The 26,214-nt window shown below is 31.2% G+C and overlaps 1 protein-coding gene across 1 annotated transcript; it reads right to left on the bottom strand.

Annotated features, from left to right (window-relative positions):
* Positions 1-18,375: 18,375 nt before the first annotated feature.
* LOC142629491 (disease resistance protein RPV1-like) lies at positions 18,376-21,615 on the bottom strand. The gene is made up of 2 exons (XM_075803489.1): positions 21,066-21,615; positions 18,376-19,561 (listed from the first exon to the last, which is right to left on the bottom strand). The coding sequence occupies exons 1-2, from the start codon at positions 21,521-21,523 to the stop codon at positions 18,463-18,465; spliced, it is 1,557 nt and encodes a 518-aa protein (XP_075659604.1). The 5' UTR covers positions 21,524-21,615; the 3' UTR covers positions 18,376-18,462.
* Between the last annotated feature and the right edge of the window lie 4,599 nt (positions 21,616-26,214).

Here is a 26,214-nt window from a genome sequence, read left to right on the forward strand (position 1 = left end):
ATATAACACAAATTTAATGTAGTTCGGTTAATTCCATACCTACATTCACAAGAAACACCAATTAAAATTCACCATTAATAATAGGAATTACATACACAAACTCTCGTAAGAACTCTCAAACACATGGGCTAGAGGTGGAGATCTGTTAAGTCTAGCCCATGATAAGAGAATTATAGAGAATTTCTTATTTGTTTTGAAATTCTGCATTCGCTAAAAGAATAAGGATGTGCTCTAATTTTATTAGAAGTGGTATTGCCACATTAAAAAGAAAAGAAGTAAGGAGATATGTCATTCTCTATACATAAAGTGGCGTTGTAGGCTTGTTTTGTGTGTGAGAGAGTTATAAGAATAGGTTTTTCTTGAGATAGAGTTAAAGACTTAGGGTCTGTTTGGATCTGCTTATTTTGTTGAAACAAAATTTTTTTTGCTAAAAGCACTATAGATAAAGGTAAAGTTTAGCTGAAATAGTACAATAAGATCTATGAATAGTATTGAAAAGTGCAATAGGGCCCATAAATAGTAGCAAAAATAAACTGAATAGTAAAATAATCTTACTTTTTAAGTTGGAGCCAGACATACATTTAGCCTTGTTCAGCAAGTTAGTATAAGGGCACCTGTGGATGAATTAGGGTTTTTGTAAGTAAAGTAAGGGGGCTTAACCTTGTCCTCAACAAGCAAATTCTTTATTGAGTTCAGTCAATGCTTGAACTTCTAAGTTGAACTTGGCTTCACAACTATATCAGTTGCTTTCTCCACAAATCTGACTTTTATCAATCCATGATTATCTTTACTTTGTGGTGTTTCTAACCGAAGGCTTCTCTTTCCCTCAGGAGAAAGAATTCTTTTTTTTTTTTTTTTTTGCCATAAGAAAGAATTCTTAGAAAGAAATCTCATTCAACACACTATTCTTTTTCTAGAGAAAGAATTAAACAAGTAATTCACTTATCTCAATCTCAAAGTCTTTCCCTCTGTAAATTGCCATGAGCTAAATGTTTAATTCTTCTTCTTTTTCTTTTCTTTTTATATGAAAAAAAAAAGTTCTCATATATCCTATTACTTTCATATTCATATTAGGTTGAATATAAAATCCCCTTAAAAAGGAGAAGTGAAATACCTTATAAAAAAATTAAATTTCTTTGTCACAAACACTTAAAAAATTAGAGTAAAATATGCTGCATATACACGGATTCAAATCTATCATTTAAAACCAATAAGGTACTTACATAATTGAATTGACAATTTCTTGCTTTTGTGACAAGTGATAATTTATTACAATATTAGAGTATATGGTTTTTAGTTTGAATTCTATCTCCATTTTTCCTGCCATTAATTTGAATTAAATTTCCATTTTTACCCATAGTTTATTCTATCTCCATGTTTAGTATTGAGAAAATCACACCAAAAGTTTTTATAAATTATACTTTTTTAGGAGAAATTATTAGGTCCACCGAAAGGCCGTTGAGGTGGTCCTTCGTAATTCTCTCAACTAATAAAATGTTACTATTCATGCAAATGTGACATCACTTTCTGATTTTTTATTTTTTTTATTTTTTATTTCTTGTGTTGATTATATGAAGCTGACTCATACATTTGCTTTGGTGGCATTATTTTATTGTTTAAGAGGACTACTTCATAGCCCTCCTAGTAGATCTAATAGTTTCTCCTCTCCTAGAGGCTTTTATAAATGCAGAGGAGAAACCAATGCCCTCCTATAGTGTTATTTCTCTAGTAAAAACATTCTATTTAAAAAAAAAAGAAAAGATTCCTATACATTTATTCAAACCTCTAAGGGTGGAGTTTCATGCATACAAACATTAAGAGAATGTCATTTCATCTATAATTTGGGCCATTTAGAAAAAAATATAATAAAAATATAGGTATAGACTATCTGTTGCATTTATATAAACCTTAATAACTAGGGAGTGTTATTCATGAAATCTTAAAAGAGGTTGATACTTTGGCTATGATAACGACTAAATTAAGTGTAACCTATTTAAGAGGAAGATTTCAAGCTCAACTTGTGAATTTTGAATTTTGTATTCAGCAAAAAAAAAAAAAAGACTTGTGCATTTTGTGGGGAAGAGCATGAATCAATAACTCGTGTTCTTTGGACTTTGCCCATATGCGGTAGAAGTCTGGCATGCTAGTTGTTTGAAGGAAGTTCACTCTTAGCTAGCTTTCTAATTTAGCTATGATAGATGTCATTGATAGAATGGCCCAAGACTTGAATGAGCCTGAGAATATTGGCAATCTCTATACTATACTATATGGATGATTTGGTATCAAAGGAATGAAGTCAGTAGTGGCCAGGCACATTTTTCCCCTGCATTTGTTACTAACAAAAAGCTAGTAAGTATGCAAAAACAATATCATAATCAGTTGATTAGGAATGTTAATATTCACTCCCTCCCCTGTACTAATGTGTTTGGCTTGAGTTAACAGCCTTTGCTTTTTTACAATTCATACTCAGGTCAGTGTATACTGGATGGAGGAAACACCTCCTTGTGTTGATCACTTTGTTGTTTTTGGCTATATATTCGTCTATTGTTTTCTTATCAATAATATTATTTCGTTTTTAATTTTTTCAAAAAAAAAAAAAAGGTCTATGTACTCGATGTACTTAACCCAAAAAAATTAGAAAAAAATTCTACATTAGGAGAAAATTAGAATAATGATTAAAGACCTAAGTTCACCCCATTTTAACATTTCTAAAGGGGGCAGGGCAGAGACAATAAATTGGTAAGCCCACAAGGAGCACTAAAAAAGAAGAAGACCAATTATCCTACCACTAAATTAAGAACATGCACAACTATAAAAGGAATGTCCATAACCTTCCACTTTGAGTAAGGAACAGACTTCCTGCATTTGTATGAGCATTGACTGAATACCTAAAAGACTCCTTAAACCTGACAACTATAATGGCCATAGCTGATAGAGCCAAGAAATATATTTTCCATTTAAAGTAACAGCACTATCCAAGAGTAGAAAGAATACAAAATACAGAAGAATTAACAAATATAATCACAGTTCTATAATTTTAATTTCCCTATGGCCTTATCTGTTTCATGTTAGGGAACAAAAATGCTCCATCTATAATATGCTTCCTCCTTTCCTTTTGTTTCTTCTGTGCATATGTTTCAAAAGATTAAACAAAAAGGAAAAAGAGTATTATCCTTCCACCTAGATTAAAGAATAGACACAATTAAAAAGGGCATGTCTATATTTTTCCAATTATAGTAAGAAACAGACTTCCTGCATTTGTAATTTCAAACCTAAAGTTTTGCATGACTAATATATGGGGACGCCAAAAAGATTTACATAGGCCATATAGCTTATAAAATCAAGAAAAAGCAAATTAGTATGTGGGATTCTTTCCTATTTTAGTAAGTATCTTTGAGCCATTAAAAAAATACTGTATGACAAATCATATTTAAATCTTAAGAACTTTGAGCCATTAAAAAAATACTGTAGGAAAAATCATATTTAAATCTTATACTTTATGATTGATTTCAAATTAAACTTTATAGTTTTAAAAATTTTAAATTAAACCCTGCATTTTAAGATTGATACATATGGTATCTCCATAAATTTATTAGTTTCAAATTTGGAAACTTATAAAGTTGTATATCAATTTAAACTCCAATTAAAACCCGAAAACTCTAGGGTTCAAAAATTCGGAGATTGGTTAGAAACAAATGAAACTATAAGATTTAATTTACAAGAATTTTAGAATTTTTGGGTTTAATTTTAAAATTTTAAGACATTACCCAGATATTTCAAAATATAATTTATCCCAATAAATAAAATAATAACAGAATAATTTGAACACATAAGATATAACCACATTTCCGTAACTTCTCTAGCCTTGTCGATCTGTTTCAATTTCACGTTACGGAGCCCAATGTTTCTTCTAAGTTTTTTCCTTTTCTTGTTTACTAGCTCCAAAATGATGATTATTGTTTTTCCCCTTTTGGCAATATATACACACACAACTACATCCTGCTATCCTTTAAGCAACATTAGTGGCAAGCTTTGTGTACAAGATATTGTGATCATTGCTTCATTTTTAAGTAAGTTATTTTTTTAATAAATAATTCAATAATTACAATAACGAGGAATGATAGATTTAAATCAGGAATTTTTTTTGTTGAAAATACTAAAATATGCTAATTAAGTTATAAGACTTTCGACAAATTGTTAAATATTTAAATCATATGGATTTTTTTTTCTTGATATTTAAAACATCTTAATTAGAGCCCAAATTTGGTCATTATATACTTTCTTTTTACACGAAAATTTTTAGACCAAATTTGAGTAATTTGTGTTGGGCTTGGGGATATGGGAATTCATGGGCTTGGCGTCATTCTGTAATCTATTAACAAAATCGCACTACAAAAAGTAAATTAGTACTGAATACTAATGGTAGAATAAATAAATTTGCAAATTGGGAACAATATGGCATGAGCGGAAGAGATGTACTTTTTCTTAAGATGAGTGTCTAGAACTCTTCAATCCAATACCTAACTATTCTCTCAGTGAGCATAGTCCTTCCATTTCAAACACATCAGATAATTACATTAAAAAAAAAATATATTTGTTGGAATGGCTCAAGTTATATATTAGCTAAACCTTAACCTAAACCTTAGGACTCTCTCACGAGGCCTTCAAGAGCACTAACCCAAAAAAAAGGGAACACATAGCTAAGGTTGCGAGATAGAGTGCGTTTGACTTTTTTTTATTTGCTAAAAGAGTTTTTTTTTTTTTTTTTAATCTCATTTTAATATTTTTTTTCCAAATAATCAAACTTTTAACTTTTTTTTTAAATAAGCTAATTTTTTGTCATAAATTTAGTATAAAAATTATCAAAACTATATTTTTTGATAAAAATTATGTAAATAAGCTACCAGAAATAATTAAGCTGCCGCCAAACAAACATGACTCTATATGCTTTTGCCACTATAAAGAAATTCATAAAACTTAGATATTAAAAATCAAAAGCAACAAATTTAGGAACCTTCACTGCAATTCCCTAAACTTTCTTCGTACTCTTCTTATATTGGGCCCCATGACCAATCTCTCTCTCTCTCTCTCTTTTATTTTCATTTTATTTTTCTTTTAGAGGATCTGTCTCACTTATAAGTCCTTGAACAATTAGGAATTATATTTACTTTTACCTAGCTAGCAAGCAAGCAATCCCACGTATCTTTTTTCCTTTTTTTTTTTTTGGCTGAGAAATGTGTCTTTTTTCCTTAAATGTCTAGCTTGATTTTGTTTTTACATGAACAAGCCTATGGGACACAGACATGCGCGTGCGTAACATATAATAGTACCAAACTAAAAATGAAAAGATGTTAAAAACAATAATTGTGCATATGATTGGAACGCATGTGGTACATCTCACACCATATGTTAGATCAATGATTCCAGAGAGGAGTGTGGCTATTCATGTAATGGCACATTGTACTCTTATCATCCATATATATAAACCCATGGGTATGAGAGAGACATGTCATGGTTTGCATAAGGAATATATGGATAATATCCTTTTATGATGAATTCTTACTTGAGTTGGCTTAATTAGCAATGTGACACTGAACTTGTGATCGTATTGGAACCATGATCATGATCTAGCAGGTACTATATATGGCGTACTTGATAGAATGTGCATGGATGGTTGGGTTGCATATATATGGGTAATGATGATGCTATGGCCTATGGGACTAGCTGTGTGACCCAAATAAATTTGGGAAGCGGTAGTGTACGACATGTATTCAAGGTTGAGTGTGTTGGGCAATTTGTTTGGGTTGCTAGGTTGATTTACACGGCCTGTGTTGGGCTGGAAAGCCTGGAATATGCGTTAGCTAGACAGTACGCTTGTGTTGAAAAAGACAACATAATAGTAAAGCAATTGCCAAGTAGTTACATGTTACATATAGACAACCTTGTTGATTTTCTGGTTTGTGTGGAACGGCTACGGAACAGTAAGCAATAGTACGTGTCCGAAAGAAAGTCATTTATTTGTGCAGCAAGTCTAGGGGGGCAATTATCCAAGTTATTTTCTGCATGATTAAAGTGGTTGGGCTGTCAGCAGTATGAGATGGGAGACAAATTGTTTTCATTAAACCGTTGGGGATGGATGTTAACAGCATGAGAGAGAGAGAGAGAGAGAGAGAGAGAGAGAGATTGGTATGTGACTGTGTGCAAGATTGGATTACAAGAATTAAGGCCATAAATTGTTATAGGAAATTGATAATCAATAATGATTTAGCACATTCACAACTTTTAAAAATAATAATAATAATAATAACTTAAGGTTTGATTGTGTTGAATTTTTAATGACCCTCAAATTTCCGACCTTCTTGGGAGTAGGGGAGAGAGTGCATAACCTTGTCGATGAATCTGTTTTTCCTCTCAAAAAAAAGAAAAAAGAAGAGAGTGCATAGCCTAACTATTATTATTATTATAAGTACCGATTATTAATTAACTTACAATTTTGGGGTCTTTTTGCAATGGACCTTAGGTTAAGGCTTAAGTGACCTAGGCCTAGAGCAAGGCTAGTAGTCTTGGGTGCTCATGCATGTAGTAAATGGTTGCTACTACTAAGTTATTTTTTTTTTTTTTTGCTGAATAAAACTAAGTTATGATTTGGGCTGCAATAATGGACTTCTAAATTAATCCGAACTCCAACCAATTCATAAAAGGAGATTTAGGTGGCATATGTTTGGGTTTGGAGAGTATTTTTGGTTAGTTTATGTTATCATTTTGGGTTATGATTAATAGATTTGATGTGCATTTATTAAAAGGTTTTGAAAGGGTCCAAATGAATTTTTTTTTTTTTTTTTTTTTTTTTTTGAGAATCAAATGGAGTATCTACTTGAACTTCCTCTAGGCAAAACTTAAATGTAGTTTTTTTAGGTACTATACTTTGGAATTTTAAATTAAATTCAAACACATGATTGCATTAATTGATAAAATACAAATAATATTATTATTTTTAAGAATAATTAAATTCAATACAATTATATATTCAATTTAATTCAAAATTTAATGTACTACAGCAAAATAATTGTACCTAAAATTTACCTCCTTTGTATATGACTCATGAGTAAATATAGGCAAACCTTTGGTCAGGGTAAGGGGGTGGGAAATCAATGATTTTGTTTTTGTTTTTTATTATTATTAGTCGCAGCCCTGCGCGTTGCGGGTGGTAATTTTTTAGGGTGGTCTTATTAATTAAATATTTATTATTATTATTTTAGTTATTAACAATTTTTTTCGTTATCTTTTAACTTAATAAAAACCTTACATATACTTTTTTTTTTTAACATTTGCATATACTTATTTTTTTTTAAATGTGAATCTTTACATATACCTTTAGTAAACTCTATATATTCCACTTATTTAGATGCATAAAACCATAGACTACTACTCCATGATGATAGTGGCTAATTAGTTTTATTATTATTTTTTCATGATCTCATTTGTAACGTTTCTTACTATTATCATATATTTACTAGATGATAATTTGCATAACAGAGACGTTAAATGAAAGGTAGCATCATTTATTAGATTTTTTAAAGTATTGATATATATATATATATATATATATATATATATATATATATATATATATAATTTTTTTGTTATCCAGAGCACATGCAAAAAAAAAAATTAACGGTTAAGCAGTAGAGTAAAAGGCTAAAGTCATCACATACAGCCAGTAGCAGAGCAACCCCCCTTAAGGATTACTAATTAACATTTGATTTTTTTAAAATAAAAGATATAGCAATAAATACTAAATTATTCAAATCATGCAATGTTATAGAATAATATTATATTCTTATATACTATGTTTAATTCTTTATAATGCAATAGGAAAACATATAACAATCAAAGAGGAAAAAAAAACTCAAAACACAAAATTAAATCGCATAAACCCAAAGTGGAGTTCTAAAGAACACAAAAATTTACTAACCTAAAGCAGAGATGTAAGAAAAAAAAAAAAAAAACGAATCCACCAAAAAATTGAGAGAGAAAGAGAGAGAGAAATGACATTTTTTTGTGAGGTAAAATTATGCATAGAATAGAAGAGAGAGAGAGAGAGAGATATATATATATAAAGTAGGGTTGTCTATCAACCAGTCATACCCGACTCACCCGAATGCCCAGATGGGTTGAGGGTGGGTTTGTTAGTGTTAAAAATTCGACTTTCGGTTCAAGTTTGGGTTCCACATTTACTAACCCGTAGAAACTTACCCGACTCGTGAGAAATTTGAAAAGAAAAAGAATGGGTTTCACTCAACGTCTAGCTCCAAATTTCCACATCAGTCTCTTAGATATGGGGTTTGTGGACTTATTTGTGCTATTTGATTTCTATAGGTTTGTATTGTGGTTTTTGTTCTTTGGGTTTTAGATTTCTCTCAGTGTTCTTTGGGTTAAATTCTCTTGGGTTTGGGTTTTAGCTTATGTGTTCTTTAGGTCTAGTTTTTTTTTTTTTTTTTTTTTTTTTATTTCTTTGTGTTCTCTTTGTGCATTAGACCCGAAATTACTTAACGGGTTCGACCTGCTTAACCGAAGACTCGAGCCATTGGGTCCAACCCGAATAAACAAATCGCTACATCATCAATATCTCTACATTTCCCACATACACAAAATCTCAAATTCATCCTCCATAGAAACTTTGGATTGAGAAAAGAGAAGGTAAGTAATAACTTAAGGGCTAACAAAGCACACTGCTACTAATTTCTCAATTTTAATTTATCATTCTTTATTTTATTTTTCCCTTATTTCTTTACTTTTTTTTTTATCCATATTTCCTTTTTTTCCCCGTCTTTTTTCTCCACAAACGTAACCTTCTTTTTTTTTCCCCCTCCACACACATACCCTCTTTTCTTTTTTGTCCTTCTTTCCCATTTTTTCCCTACCACTTCCTCCAAAACATTCCAGTTTCATTCCGCAGAGCTCTTTCTTTTTATTTCTTCTTCTTCCTTTCTCTCTTTTCTTTTCTCACTTCGTCTGCAAGTTTCTTTACCTCTATCCCATCAAATCACACAAACTTAAAGGTCACACACACCACACTATTTGATTCTCATCAAACGAAGATAGAGGGGGTAATCGCCAAGGAAGGAATGGGTCAGATCGGTGCTTGATCTTTGCTTCATGATTCTATTGTGTTTTTTGCACTTGATTGGGTGGACAGTTGACCGGAAGAGAACTTCGATTCGCCACCGCCTGTCTTCTTCAACACGCCTTCTTCGTTTGCTGATCTGCTCTACCTTCACCGTCGCCTGTCTTCCTCTCCACTGCTGCTTGATCTCTTCCCCACTGCCAACGACATGCAGTAGAAATGGGTCAATCGGTTTTTTTTTTCCCCCGATTTCATTATTGGGTTCCTTTGTAAAATTGTGTTATAAACAAAGGGATAAAATTGGGTTTTTAAGATATTTGCGCAATAGTAACATGATACACACCAGCATTTTTTTGCATTAAAACTCAAGGCTGCTTTCACAAATTGGACTTTTCCTTCACAAATAAAAACGTAGGTTTTTTTAGAAAAAACAACATTAATGTTCTTACCAATCGCACATTTTATTTATTTGGATTCAAAAAACGCATTTCAGCTTTTAAAATCTGAAACAAACGGGCACTAATATGTTAAGAGAGTCGGATGTCCCTATTTACCGTTCATTAATTGGGATAGGATTTTGTTTTTGGGGGGGGGGGGGGAGGTGTTATTTGATTTTGATTAAGGTTTCATTGTCTTATGAATACCCGTTCACACGTCAAGAATTATACTTTTGTGAAGCACAAAAAATGTTTTTGTTGTTATTGTTAAACTTATTTTACAATCTCTAAATTGGAACTTGAGGCTGCCATCCTGCTTCTCATTCTATCAATCGCAATCAAAACCAAAAGGTCAAACTCATTTTCCTCTTTTTTACATTTTTATAGTTTTTGTCAATACTTATCTAGTGGTATAATTTAGTTTTCAAAATGCGGTTGTGTATGTGTATACTGTTCATGATAAGTGTCGCTCACAATAATAATATCTGGATGATAGTGTTGTGGTATGCAATTGTGTCATTGTGACAGTTTATTTTTTTATACATGATTTTGGACTTTTAACCAAAGCCCAATATAAATGAACCATTAGGAACCCAACCATATAGCTAATTCTTTGAATAAAATATAATTATAAGAAGATAGATTTTAAATGATTTTACTTTCCCATGTCATTTGTTTGTCTAACTATATATGAATATTATATTGTGTGTGTGTGTTTAATTGTACCCGTGCATTTGCACATGTTCTAAGTTAGTTTATACTTAATACTAAGAGAATGAGAGTAAGGAGAAAGAAAATAAAGGAAGATTAAGGGAAATAAGAAGAGTGATATTAAAGTAGAGGGTAGTGGGGAGATGAATAGGTAAAGTGAATGAGAAAGGATGAAGAAAGTGTAAATGTTAAAAAAAATGAGTACAATTTATGAGAACTATTTATTTGTTTGAATTTAAGTAAAATATTATATATTTAATTTAAAAAAAAATGAGATAAAATATAAATAATTTAATGATATGGAAGATGTAACTAAATTTAAATGTTGAATAAAAAAAGATGAGACGAAAGATAAGTAAAAATAAAAGATATAACAATAAACACTGTTGGAACATTTTAATATTAAATAATTAAAATGAATAAATTTTATAACATAAATGTAAAGATGTGGGAGTGAATATGGAAGATGAGGAATTAGTGAAAATGTTTAATCCTACATTGAAAAGGAGAGAGACTATTTTGTTCTTTTTTATTGTGGTGATTAATAGGCTAATATGAATTGTCTCAAATATTGGGTCAGATATGTGCGCAAGGGGGAGGTGAAGGGTGGAGGTGTCAAATTTGGAAATGAATCAGCACCTTGGATCCTCCTACTTGATAGCCCATTCAGAGTAATTACCATACTCGTTGGTGAGTAAATGACCCGAATTAATATTCCATTTTTATTATGGAAAATAATGAGCCATTAACCCACTTAATGGACTATCCGTTTGGGCCTTTTCATTATTCAGAAAACTCCTTATCTCACCATTAAATTGTGTAACTCTAGCCCATCAGAATAATATCCAACAATTAATCTTGTAACACCCACTATATCATAATAATGGACCTAATTAATCAGATTAATTTGGGCAGTAATTTCGTGAGGCCCATTGAGCCTATAAATAGACCCATTTAGACACAATCCAAATGACTGCAATATACACTAAAAAATAGAGAGATTCTTGGCAAGGAAGGGTGTTCTTTCTGGTGGAGCTTTGGGCTTGAACACTTTGTGCAGAGGTTGTTCTAGCCATACGACACTTGTTGGGCTGTTATATCCTGGGTGAGACAAGTCAGAGACGGTCTGCACCGGTTACAAAGTTTAGCCAACCAAGGGCTTGAATCTCCTTAAAGAGAGCGAGTGCCGCGCCTCAGTCCAAATAGTGTTGTGTAATCTCTTTCTTTAAATTAATAAAAAATCCAGAAGTATTATTCATTTTCTCTTCTTGTTATCTCCATTATTATTGTGTTTGCACCAACAAACACCAAATTAACCACATCATGCTATGTAATAAAATAATATTATATTCTTATATACTATTTTTAATTCTTTATAATGCAATGAGGTAATATTTAACAATGAAGGAGAACCAAAAAAAAAAAAAAAAAATCAAAACACAAAACTAAATCATATCAACACAAAGTAGATTTCTAAAGAACACAAAAATTTATCAACCTAAAGTAGAGATGCAAGAAAAAAAAATTACATCAAAATATTGAGAGAGAGAGAGAGAGAGAGAGAGAGAGAGAGAGAGAAAACCTTTTTATACTTCATACTAAGAGGATGAGAATAAGAAGAAAGAAAATAAAGGAAGATTAAGGAAAATAGGAAGAGTGATATTAAGATAGAGTGTAGTGGGAAGATGAAAAGGTAAAGAGAATGAGAAAGGATGAAGAAAGTATAAATGTTAAAAAAAATGAGTACAATTTGTACATTACACCAGCCAAGGCACGTGAGAATGCTGATGTGGTTGGATTCAGACCCTACACGTGGAATAGCCGTGAGCAAAGGAAAGGAAATGTTGGTTGAAGAGGGGGATCTTTGGCTAGTGCCAATGGTGTGACCACCTTGGAAAAGAGTGAGATTTACATCTGACATGGACACCTAGCACTTGCATAAAAGGGAGATAGTAACCCCCTATGGTCAGATGTTATAGAACACTCCTTATTGGCTGATTTTGTGCTGGACCACTGTTGAAGACATGTGCATCACTCATGGCCTCCTTGATGTCCTTTTCCTTGTCTATGTTTTGCTCCCAACGTAGTAGAAAAGCCACTCTCCGTTCCACTACCCTGAAATTGGTGTGTTTTCTCCATCCTCCAACCATAGTATTGTACAATAGTTGTATTAGAATTTGAAATGGGTGAATAAAGTTTTGACACCTATCTTAATGTACCTAACAACATTCCTCGTACTATAAGAGGAATATGTTGCTGAACAATTAGGGCAAGAACCTAGAGAAAACGAGAGAAAGATCAGAAAATTTGTGTAGGAAATTGAGGTAAAGAAAAAGGCTTTCTTTGGGAAGAACATCACCATTATACAAAGGCTTTATTTTTCACATAATAGAGAGCTCAAAGAATGAGAGACATTCTCACTTTCTCACATAGTTTTGATAATCTAACTTGCACGTACACAATTTATGAGAACTATTTTATTTATTTGAATTTAAGTAAAATGTTATATGTTTAATTTTTAAAATAAAATATGAGAAAATATGTAAATAATTTAATGATATGGAGGATGTGACTAAATTAAAATGTTGAATATAATAAGATAAGACGAAAAATAAGTAAAAATAAAAGATACAACAATAAACACTAAATTAACTAAATATGCTATGTAATAGAATAATATTATATTAATATAGACTATCTTTAATTCCTTATAATGCAATGAGGTAATATTTAACAATGAAAGATAACCAAAAAAAAAAAAAAAAAAAACCTCAAAACACAGAACTAAATTGTATCAACCCAAAGTAGAGTTCCAAAAATACAAAAATTTATTAACCTAAAGTAGAGATGTAAGAAAAATTTTAAAAAAAATCACCAAAAAATTGAGAGAGAGAGAGAGAGAGAGAGAGAGAGAGAGAGAGAGAGAGAGAGAGAGAGAGAGAGAAATAACTTCTTTTTTTTTTTTGTGAGGGAAAACTATGAATAGAATGGAAGAGAGAATGATAAATTTATAGTAAGAGGGTGTGAATAAGTGGGGACAAAAGAAAGGAAAGTGAAAAGTGGTATTAAAGTAGAGGGTAATGGGGAGATGAAAAGGTAAGAGATGAAGAAAATTTGGAGAAAGTGTAAATAAAAAAAAATTAATATTAAAAAAATTATAGAAAAATTGGAAAGAAAAATGATAATGACGTGGATGCTGATATTGCTCAACTAGAGCGTAGTAACAATAAATGTTATATTTCAACTTTTAGATATATATATATATATATATATATATATATATATATATATATATATATTTCTTCTTTTTTTTGATTGGGTGTGGAACCATTGGGGCTCAAAGTGGGGCGGAAACTAAAGGTTGGTTGGGGGGAACAGCTCATACAAAACTAGTTCCTAACCTACCTTTTGTTTCCGCCCACCTTGAGGAACTTCCTATGTGGACTTGCCAAACCAAAGGAAACATGAACCACCGAACCCAGACAAAACCAGCCCAACCTTAACAGACAAGCCCAAAATAGAAACGAATACATTATGAAGAGAGGAATCCAGGTCTAGGATGCACTCGAAAGGAACCAACCATGTGTTCCTAAAAAAAAAAAAAAAAAACCATGTAAATGTAATACCATTATACCAATATCTAACATGCCAGATGAAGCTCAGTTTCAGAACAATTTCTTTCAAGACCAAAATAGAAACAAACCCCTGGGATTTGGGTTAGTCACAAACCACCCCTCGGTGCTATCAGTTTCATATTATTGACCTTTGAATTTTAAGAATTTTCCAAATTGACCATTACATCTTAATTTTTGTTTACCTGTAACTAAAAAAAAAATTGTTACATAACCTGCATGTGACGACTTGACCATACAAAACCTATTTTTAAAATAATATTTGCAGCAGATTACTATTTTCTTTCAATTGCAGTTGACCCAAACCCCAAGAGGTTTTTTCGCATTTTGCCATTCTTTCAATTATTCATGCTACTTCTACGTCAAACCCCAAGAGCTTGTGTTTTATTAAGTACTACTACTAATTCCTAGGCCTGAGAGTTGAGCAGCGTGAGGCAAGTGGAAGTTGTATTTTGGAGTCTTTGATGTAGAAGCCAGAAGGGAATGAGTTGGGACTACAACCTGAGTTCAACAATGTAGTCATTTCAACTAGGGAGTCACTTAAATGAAAACCTTTTCATGTAAATAAAAAAGATGTTCAATCTCACTTAATTATGCCTTTTTTGAAATTAACTGTAAAGCAGATTGCAGGTGAGCACAAGCATGGCCACACCCACATGAAATATAAATGTTGTGTTCAATTTGATTGAGGCCTAACTCTAAAAGGGTAGCACTTGTGTGTGCATGTACGTGACAAGATGCAATTATCCTAGAGATCACATGTACCATCAAATTGTGTAAATGCATCAATAATGCCAATCTTAACTTCTAATCCAACAATAATCTAATACTGTTGGCTCTTAAAGTGATGATCTGCAGATTTGAGATAGCTCAATCACATGTAGCAGTCACCCTATAAAGTAGCACAAACACTTAACAATTATAACTCCACTTTATTTGATCAACTCTTATAAGTTAATGCCAACTAAATTGGATTTAGCTCCATAAGTCCCTTTGAATTAAGCTGGAATATGCCATATGCATCTTTTGCCACCATTCTATTCTATCTAATTATATGCATTTGATCACCTTTGTCCTGCAGAACTACCCAATATATGGAGAGAAATAGGTAGAAAATGATAAAATTCACTAGTTCAATGCAATTCAAATATAAATTGTCCCACTTAAGAGAGTGCCAAAATTTCTCATTTCCCTGATGTTTGGGGGAGTTTGATTCGCCGTGATATTACAATACGCCGCAATATTACGTTATTGTAATCTTACATTAATGTAATCTTAATATAAGAATAAAACATTACATTCTTTAAGAATGTGATAAAATTAAGATGATACGATATATTTTGTAATTTCAAATTATTATAACGTTAGAAAAAATAAAATAAGCCAAAAAAAATTTAATGTCACATCATCGTAATATGCATCACATCACAAACTTGCTATAAATTTAATGTAACTCTTGAGAGGAGATTGAGAGAGTGGTGACAATTTCTCCCACTAGATGCCAATTTGATCATGTACTCCAGTTAGAGCTTGCTGAAAATTTCAATGAAGAAGTGTAAGTCATAATCTATGACTTAGAAATGGGGGTGGAGATAAGGATGATTGATCATCTGAAAGCAAGACAAGGTGTATTGCACATCGCTTTCAGAAATTTGGTGGTGGAGGACGATCCTGACTCTGAAATAGCAAAAATACGACCAACATGACTTTGTCTTTGTTGTCTCTATGCACACCCTATATATCTTCTTCGTTAATTTCATATCGTTTAATGAATATTAACATTGACCATCAAACGGTAAAAAAAACTAGATCATCAACAATGTGCAATCTGCATTTGGCAATCTAGCTCTAGCCTTTCGGTACACTCCAACTTCTATGGCCTAAGTCCAGACTCTCAATGCTTAATAGCTGAATAGTTGGCCAATCTCCAATACAAACAAATTCGGGAAAAAAAAGAAGAAAAGAATTTGTAACAAATTTTTTAGCGTGCAAGATTTTCTACTGAAGAACAAACGTCTACTCAAAATTGGGTTGGTCAATTTCCTTTGTATGGTCAAATTGTTGACACACACTTGCAAAGCACGGGTGCGGCTCTAGGGCCACTGCGCCTGCACCGGACACTCGGTGATGCGCCAATTTGCACTCGGCGTGTTGATTTGCGTTTTTTTTTTTTTTTTTCGTTTCCCAATTCACGCCGATTCGGCTCCGATTCCAGCCAAAATTTGCCTAAATTGGCCGAGAAATTGGCCCAAATACATGTTAATAAAATAAAATAAAATAAAAACTTGAGTTGATTTCTTATTTAATTATTAACTTATTATATATTTGTCAAATTATTTGTAGGTTAAACAACTTAAATTGAAATTACTGAATTCTTTGTAGTTATTATTGCTGTTAAATTGGTATATATTTACCGTTATATGAAATTATATTTAATAATTTGTAAATAAAAATATATTTAATAATTTATTAGTAAACGTATCCCGCCGCACCTATACTATACTTTTTAAGAAATTACTGAGTTTCACACCCGCACCTAAACCCGAATCCGCACCTGTTCTTCATAGACACACACACACACACACACATATATATATATATATGTGTGTGTGTGTGTGTGTGCACGCGCGCACGCCTCTAATTGGTCAAATTGATTAGTCCTAACTCTATTTTTTCTAATAAAAAGCAACACGTGAAAAAAACATGTGGAAGCTCAATGTAGAAACAAAGAAAAATAAGGCTACAGTGTAGCAGATATGGATTCAACCAAGAAATGATAAATATTTCTTGGAATAAATTCTAGCTGAGCAAAATTTTCATCTTAAAAAATAAATTACATATACAGTCAAATAAAAGTTTCAGTATCTTTATAAAAGGCATGGTATCAAAATCTGCAACTAGCAGAAAAATTGAAATTTACAAAAGCTGAGTTTTTGAAACTGATTATAAAATTTGAAATTGACATTAATTTTTGGCTGACATGGAAACTTTAAGCATTATGAATATATTTTTAAGGTAAAAACCACATTGATGCCCTCCTACACATTGAATTTTTTTCAAAACAGTCAAAGCAAATTGTTGCATTCATGTAAAATAAAGAAAGTCCAGCAAACTTTCAACAATAGAACCTAAACTATGTTTGTAGAAAATAAAAATCAAGATCAAGAAATCCACAAAAACCAATCTTTCTTAGAGCAAAACACACAAACGGCATAGTTCCTTTTGCTTATCAGGACAAGCGCAATCAATAACTAGGAAAGTACCCCCGGTGGGTTGGCTTGATCACAATTTAGTCAACAAACTTTCAATTACTACAATAAATCTCATAAAGTTTGAACTGAAATGAAATTTTTTAAGCTTCCGTCCAAAATATACATCTTTTTACACGTGGGGCATGTGATATCCACGTGATTTTAATTCAATTCATAATTTAACAGACAAACATATAACAAATGAAAGTTTTCGGAATTAAATTGTGACGGGATTAAATCATAAAGAGGCAAATTGTAATTACTGCAAAATCTGTTAGTACGCATAAGATAAAACCTCAACAATTTCATTTTATCCAAGCTTTAGGGCTCAAATGTAGCAATAGAAAGTTTGTAAACTAAAAGCTACAGAGAGATCAAATTTTGATGGGCTCGGTTGGAAAATACCCTGAGCCCAACCAGTTATCTCCTCTCATTTCTCCAACCAAACACCCACAAAAACTATTTTCTCTCTCATTTTCCCTCCTTTCTTTTCTATCCTTTCTAAAATCCACCCAATCAAACGGACACTAAAGAAAGATTAGAGGGAACAGTACATAAAAAACTGGTTCCTAAATTGACTCGCTACACCAAAGGAAACATGAACCAACCGAACCCAGACAAAAGTCACAAAACCAGCCCAACCTAAACGAACAAAGCCCAAAAAAATGAAAACATTATGAACAGAAGAGTCCAGGTCCAGGATGCATTCTAAAGGAACCAAGTACCAACCATCTAAGTGTAATACCAATATCCAAAATGAAAGAAGCTTAGTTTGAGAACAATTTCTTTCCGGGCCAAAATGTGAAAAAAAAAAAAAGAAAAGAAAAGACAAACCACCGATATTTGGTCAATTTCAAACTGACCTATGTGCTAGTGATTGTGTATTATGGATTCCCGAGATTTAAAAATAATTGACCCAATCTTAGTTTCACTAATAGAAAATAGTTGTTTGGTGCGCATGTGACGACTTTACTATAAAATAAATTAAATAAACAAATTTATTTTAAAATAAGATGTGTAAAAATGGGTTAAGCTCAATTAACTCTTATGATGCCAACTAAATTGGGTTAAGCTCCATAAGTCCCTTTGCATATAAAAGTGCTACACGCATTTTTTTTCCCACCATTCTACATTTCTACTATCTAATTCTATTCATTTCATCACCTTTATTCAGCAGAAGTACCTAATATATCATATATGGAGACAAAAAGAAAAAGGGAGAGAAATAGTCAAATAGATAAAAAAAAGATTAAGTTCACAACTTCAATGCAATTCAAAAATACATTGTAGAAAAATTAAATACACTAATTTTGCCTAAAATAAAAAATCAATGAAACACTAAATATAAAAGCGGAGGCTTGAAACAACAAGGCCATAGTTCCAGCAAAGGTCATCAGGTCTTCACTTTCCTCCTCGTACACCTCTTCGGTCTCTAATTGCTTGTGCTTAAAGTCATCATCTTCCCTCTCTACCTCAAAGCACTCTTCTTGTACAATCATGTCCTGAGGTTCCATATATTCTCTCATAATTTGTTCCAATGATGTGCCCAGTCTACTTGTTTCAACATTAAACTCCCGTCCCTGCTTGAACATTTCTTTTAGCATGTTCCGTGCTAGGGTGCATTCTAGTCCTTCCTGTTTATTTTCCCCATCTACTTCACTTTGTCGATAACTCATTCTTTCAGAAAACAAATCAGCTCCCAATTTTACCAGAGCTGATGGAATTCCTCTAGTGTAAGGTACAATTGCGTTTGTAAGTTCCCTCCAACATTGATCAGGCTCATTTCTATTAAAAGCATGCCAGCTAAAGAGCTGAATAGCTTCAGCTGGATTCATCCCCTTCATCTCATAGGTAAAATGTTCTTTATAATTTTCTAGCAATTTCGCTTTCTGTGTTGTTATAATGATTATGCTTCCAGGACCAAACCAATGAAATCCCCCTGCTAGTTTTTCTAACTGCTGTTTATCTTCCACATCATCAAGAACTAAAAGAACCCTTTTAGATGAAAGCACATCCTCTATCATTTTAGCTCCTTCCTCCCGGTTGTACCATGCATTCAAACTCGAATCTCCCAAGATTTCAGAAAGAAGAGCTTTTTGTACTTCAACTATTTCATATTTTCCTTTGATCCTTTCGCTGATGCACTCTACAAAGCTGCTACATTCAAAATTAGAAAAATGCTTATAATAAAAAACTTTGGCGAGCGTTGACTTCCCAACTCCTTGAGGTCCATAGATCCCTAACATGCGAACCTCATTTGGATTTTTGATATCCAAACGCGATTCAATCTTGCTGAGGTGAGCATCAATTCCAACCAGGTGTTCAGGAATTGATATGACCGGTACACGCTTTACTTGAATGTTAATATGTTTAACAATTTCTTCGATCAGATCAGATTGATTCCTGCCAATATAAAGACATGGAAAACTTGTATTACGTTAGACTTAGCCACAGATATTCCATACGAAAGTGAACTTGACTTTTTATTTATCTATTTTTGTTTATATAGTATAGAATTCTATTCTAGCCTAATCTAAATATATATGTGCGTCAAACTCTCTCTCTTTAATTCTAGCCCTTACCTTCCACCTCACAAGAATTATGTACTTGTAAAGTAACTATCACGCCAATGGTGCATTGTGGTAAGTGAACTTAACTGATAACTCATCATTTTAGCTTTGTGAATTAAAGCTGAAGTATAGTAACTATATTTTATTATAGTAATAACTATCATTATGTTTGTAAAAATCTGCAATTAGTAGTGTTAAAAACTTGCAAGGCATTGTCCAACCCACCAACTATTTAGGGTCCGTTTGGATAGAACTTATTGTTGAAAACTGAAAATTGAAAATTGAAAACACTGTAGCAAAATAATTTTTAAATGTATAAATAGTACTGTGAGACCCATTTTTAATAAAAAAATACTAAAAAGTGAAGTTTGTGGGTCTCGTGAATAGTGCACGAGACCCACTTATACACAGAAAAAGGGCTGAAAAGTCTACTTTTACGGCTACTGTTCATGCACACTACATGAACAGTAGCCTTTGTCCCTTAAAAGCTGCGCAGAAAAAAGAACTGAAATGTGAACTGGAAACGTAGATGCAGGGACGCTGGATCCAAACACCACCTTAGGGTCCATTTGAATCCTGCTGAAAACTAAAAATACTATAGAAAAATAATTTTTAAATTTATAATTAGTGTCGTAAGACCTATTTTTAATATTTTTCTAAATAAAATGATAATGGGTCTCATGAATAGTGCGTAAACAATAAAAACTGACAGCTGAAATAACTTCTCAGTAAAAAAAAAAAAAAAAAAAAAAGAGCTGAAAAAGCTGACCGCAAGACACAGGCGTTTGGATAACGCTGTCTTAGTGTCCACATACATCATGTATTTAAATTTAAATGAAACATTATTTAATAGTCAATAACTGAGAATAGTGTCATACACAGAATAAAATATATACATAAATAAAACAAATATAACAGTCAAGTTTACATTTCCATTTTGTTATATAAATGCTAGTAAGAGAAAGTAGTAGAATAACCAACTTGAGAGCCCAGTTCTTTTGAAGTACACTAATTATCTAAAATTTAAACACTAAAACTAGAGCCTTCTAGAATATTACAATCATTGAATATGTATATAAATATCGCAATCATTGAATATAAAAAATGAGTTAAAGTATATAAATAAATAAAATAAAATAAAAATAAAAATAAAATTGTGACAGGGTGAGGGTGAGGGTGAGGGTGAGGGTGAATTGCGCGATGCAATTGTTAATTACATCATATCTCAATCCTTTTTAATGTTTGCTTTAGCCATAAAATTGTTATGCAATGATTACTGATGAGATAGAATAATTATTAAACATGTTTTGCGTTCACATTGGCAGAAGAGTAGTTACCTATCCGTTGTAGTCCATCCTGCCAAATTGGCAACTTCGTGGAGAGCTTTCCTCCATTCTTGCACCTTTTCCATGCTGAAATTTTGTTTGTGTTTAGCCAATGCTTTTCCAATGGTCGCCTTTTGGTCTCGTACTTCAGACGGAGTCACCTCAAAAAATATGGGCTTAATAATATGATTCTTTGTATTCTTACACTGAACAATTTTGTTAAGTTCATTCAAGCACCATGCAGAAAATGCATAATTTTTTGAGATGATGACAATTGAGAGTCTTGACTCTTCAATGGCTTTAGCAAGTGTTGGAGGAATTTCCTCCCCCTTCTTAAGCTCCCTCTCATCCATGAAGATGCGAATCTTCATTTTCTTCAAACTGTTATATAAATGACTTGTAAAAGTATTACGGGTATCTTCCCCTCTAAAGCTCAAAAAGACATCATATGTATGAGAAGACATCGCCATGGTAGCTTGTAACTTCTTCTTCTTCTTCTTATTCTTCTTTTTTTGTCTTTTTTTGAGCAAAAGGTAAGTGGGTAGCTTGTAATACGTTTGCCAAAAACCAAGCCCTCTTAAGTATGAACTGTGAAGTGAGCCATATATAGATAGGAACTTTGGTAATATGCTCAGAAGCCGGGAGGAAAGTTGCTATATGATATTTATTACACCAACCCTGTTTGACTTGTTGTACCGCGTCTTGAGCCGTCCATTGACTGACTCAACTTGTCACTACTCCACGATAGATTTTTTTTTTTTTTTAAGAACAATTATTGGGCTAATTTTTCTTTAATGCAAAAGCAATCCAGACTATTACAGGCAGCAGTGGGTTGTTTTCCGCAAACACCGACGGAGCAATAATGTGTTGGAGGTAGAACGCAAGGACGGAGCTGTTCATTGACTAGGGGGGCAGTGGCCCCCCCTAGATTTTTTAAAAAAGTTTATAATATATACATTCTTAATTTTTTTTAACATTTAGGTTCAAGATAATTACTTTTGGCCCCCCTCTTCCCAACTATTTACAAATTGACCCTTAGAACCCAGCCAAAAAAAAAAAAAAAAAAAGTGATGGCCTCTCCATTGACAAACAAACAATATCCCTAAAAACAAGTAATAAATCCTTGAACTGTGAGATATAAAAATTAAAATAAATAAATAAAAACATCTTTGGCATCCCGTTCTGCATTTTTCTTGAGGAATGAGGAGGCAACTCAAAGAAATTTACTAGACACTGTAATATCTGGAAAGTCACGCATTCTACTCTGTTTAGAATGTTTATTTGAGAAAGAAAAAAGATTTGTACTTAGACTACTCTTGCTCACTCTTATTTGAAAATTAATTAAATAAATAACGAAATGAACTAATGGAAACATTAATTTTTATAAGATAGTCTCATTTAGTTAGAAGTCAAGAAATTTTTTTTAACGTATTTTTTGCCCCCCCCCCCCCTAAGTGTAAAGTCTAGCTCCGTCCCTGCTAGAACGCCTACTGAACCCTTTTTTTTTTTGTCTATTTATTGTTAAAAAACAGAAGACAAAAAACACTATAACAAAATAATTTTTAAATATATAAATAGTATCGTAAAAGTCAGTTTTAAATCTGTACTTTTTCTAAGTTGCAGGTCTCATAAACAGTGCCATGGACCTACTAAAAAAAATGTAACCACTGAGAAACGCACAAAATGTGCTTCCCAAACTGACTTACTGAACTTCTTTTTCCATTCCAATCAATTACAAAATAAGATTAAACGTACAAAACACGCTTTCCAAACTCACTTACTAAACTTCTTTTTCCGTTCCAAGCAATTTCAAAATAAAATTAAATGCACAAAACACGTTTTCCAAACTCACTTTTTGAACTTCTTTTTCCATTCCAAGCAATTACAAAATAAGATTTGTGTAGTATTATTTCAAACTCACTTTTATATTATATATTAGTGTTAACTGTACGTGCAAGACACGTATTACCTAGTGGGGAGAAAATTAATACAGATTTTGTGTGTGAAATTGTGAATTTTTGCTCACCTAATTTGACTATATTAAAAAAAAAAGTCTAAGGATACAATAAAATATCACAATATTTTTACAATATCTTCATTTTTAGGATCTAAATAGATTTTTTTTTTATTTGAGAGAAATTCTATATTCATAACATTTTTAGAAAAAATTCTAAATGACAAGTTATTATTGGTTTTAAACTGATAACATTGTTATTATTATTCTCAAAACATTTATTTTTAGTTGTGGTTGGTTACAGTCTCATATTTTATCATTTTATTTCGACTTGTAAGAAATTGATACTTCAATATTTGTAAAAATATTGTGAAATTTATTGTGTCGGTATAACAATATATATGCCAGCTTACATAAATATTTAAAAGAAAAAAAAACACAAATTGATTAGTGGGGAAAAAAAAACTTTAGGCACGATAGAAATTAATATTAAAATATTGTGAACTTAGCATTTTTTTTATTTGATCTATAAGAAACTGGAATCTCAACAATTGTGAAAAATATTGTGATAATAATAAGTGTTATAAAATTTTCTCAAAACATTTATTTTTAGTTATGGTTAGTCACAGTCTCATATTTTATTATTTTATTTTGACTTATAAGAAATTGACACGTTAATAATTGTGAAATTTGTTATGTCAGTATAACAATATATGCCAGCGTACATAAATATTTCAAAGAAAAAAAAACACAATGAAAAAAAAAACTTTAGGCATTGTAGCTACAGTGCTATCCATTAATAATATCTTACCTATGATTTGTTGTAAAATTAATATTAAAATGTTGTGGATTTAGCATTTTTTTTATTTGATATATAAGAAACTGAGATCTCAACAATTGTGAAAATATTGTAATAACAATAAGTGTTGTAACATTTTCTCAAAATATTTATTTTCAATTGTGGTCACAGTCTCATATTTTATTTTATTTTTATTTCGACTTGTAAGAAATTAGTACCTCAATAATTGTGAAAATATTGTGAAATTTGTTGTGTCAATATGAAAATATATATGCCAGTTTATATAAATATTTAAAAGAAAAAAAAAACACAAACCGATTACTGGAAAAAAAAAAAAAAACTTTAGGCACTATAGAAATTAATGTTAAAATGTTGTGGACTTAGCATTTTTTTTATTTAATCTATAAAAAACTGAGATCTCAACAATTGTAAAAATATTGTGATAACAATAAGTGTTGTAACATTTTTTAAAAACATTTATTTTCAATTGTGGTTGGCTACAGTCTCATATTTTATTATTTTATTTTGACTTTTAAGAAATTGACACGTCAATAAATGTGAAAATATTGTGAAATTTGTTGTGTCAGTATAACTATATAAATATCAACTTACATCAATATTTAAAAGAAAAAAAAAACCGATTACTAAAAAAAAAAAAAGACTAACTAAACCAAAACATTGTTGTAGCTACAGTGCTACAGTGTATTGTGATAACAATAAGTGTTGTAACATTTTTTTTAAAATGTTTATTTTCAGATTTTGGTTGGCTATAGTATCATATTTTATTATATTATTTCGACTTATAAGAAATTGACACGTCAATAATTATGAAAATTTTGTGAAATTTTTGTGTTAGTATAACAATATAAATGTTAGCTTACATCAATATTTAAAAGAAAAAAAAAACACAAACCGATTACTAAAAAAAAAAAACCAATCTCATATTTTATTTTATTATTTTATTTCAACTTGTAAGAAATTGACACGTCAGTAATTGTGAAAATATTGTGAAATTTTTTATTTCAGTATAACAATATAAATGTTAGCTTACATCAATATTTTTTTAAAAAAACACACAAATGATTACTTAAAAAAAAAAAAAAACCAAAACACTATTGCAGCTACAGTACTACACAGTGTTTTGCACTGGATGCACAGTGCCGAGGCACTATGCGCGCATTACACAAACCGATTACTTGAAGAAAAAAAAAAAAAAAAAAAAAACTCACTAAACCAAAACATTATTACCGCTACAGTGATGCACAATGTTTTACACTAGATGCACAGTGTGAAAGCACTGTAGCAGCATTGCCGCTTTTATTATAAAGATATGAAGTGTGAACACTATTACTCCTTCCTTATTTATCTTTACTAGCTTAATTACACGTAATTCATGTGTTTGATGATGCTTTTTTTTTAATTTAAAAAAAATTGTGTTTTTATTTTATATATATAATTTTTTATTTTGAAAATATAATTTATAAGTGGATAAAGTAATTTGAAAACCAACAGTAGCATGTGCGATAAAGCTTTTTTTTTTTAATTTAAAAAAAGAACTGAGTTTTTATTTTTTATATATATATATATATATAATTTTTATTTTGAGAATCTAATTTATCTATGCTATTATTTAATAGGCTTTAGCTGTTTGAAATACTTTTTTTTTTGGTTCAAAAAGACCCCTACAATCCTATATTTAAGTAGAAACAAAACTAAATGACAATCTGGTAAAAATACAACTTTAACTTTTACTAATACATGGCCTAAAAAATAGAGTCACTCTTCTATTTATTTTTAAATTGTTTTATCCACTTATAAATTAATTTCTCAAAATAAAAACTAACTATATAAATATATATATATATATATATATATATATATATAATAAAAACACAAGTTTTTTTTTTTTTTTTGGCTACAAAATAGGACCACTAAAGTTGTATTTTTTAAGAAATGTTTTAGGCAATATTTTAGTGAGAGGTAAAGTTATATTTTTACCGAATTATCCTTTAGTTTTGTCTCTACTTAAACATAGGGGTGTATGGATATTTTTGAACAAAAATGAGGAATCCAAACAGGAGAAGTACCTTAAATAGTAACTAGCATCATTGCACGCGCTTCGCAGGTGCAATGAGACTTTTTTTAAGCAAAAAAAAAAAAAACTCTGTGTTTTTATTTTATATATATAATTTTTATGTTGAGAATCTAATTTATAAGTAAATATAATAATTTGAAAATTAATAGGAGAATGATCCTATTTTGTAGGCCAAGTTTTAGTGGGAGTTAAAGTTGTAGTTTTACAGGATTATCCTTTAGTTTTATCTTTACTTAAACATAGGAGTGTAGAAGCATTTTTGAACTAAAAAAAATGAAGAATCCAAACAGGAGAAGCCTCTTAAATAATAGTA

The sequence above is a fragment of the Castanea sativa genome, chromosome 3 (genome assembly GCF_040712315.1).
Source record: "Castanea sativa cultivar Marrone di Chiusa Pesio chromosome 3, ASM4071231v1".
NCBI lineage: Eukaryota > Viridiplantae > Streptophyta > Magnoliopsida > Fagales > Fagaceae > Castanea > Castanea sativa.

What these genes read in the sequence shown, in the direction of transcription:
- LOC142629491 (XM_075803489.1), bottom strand. Translation starts at nt 21,523, where the DNA reads ATGGCGATGTCTTCTCATACATATGATGTCTTTTTGAGCTTTAGAGGG. An exon ending in GGATGGACTACAACGGATAG is followed by an intron (nt 19,562 to 21,065) that starts GTAACTACTCTT and finishes TTATATTGGCAG; the next exon opens with GAATCAATCTGATCTGATCG.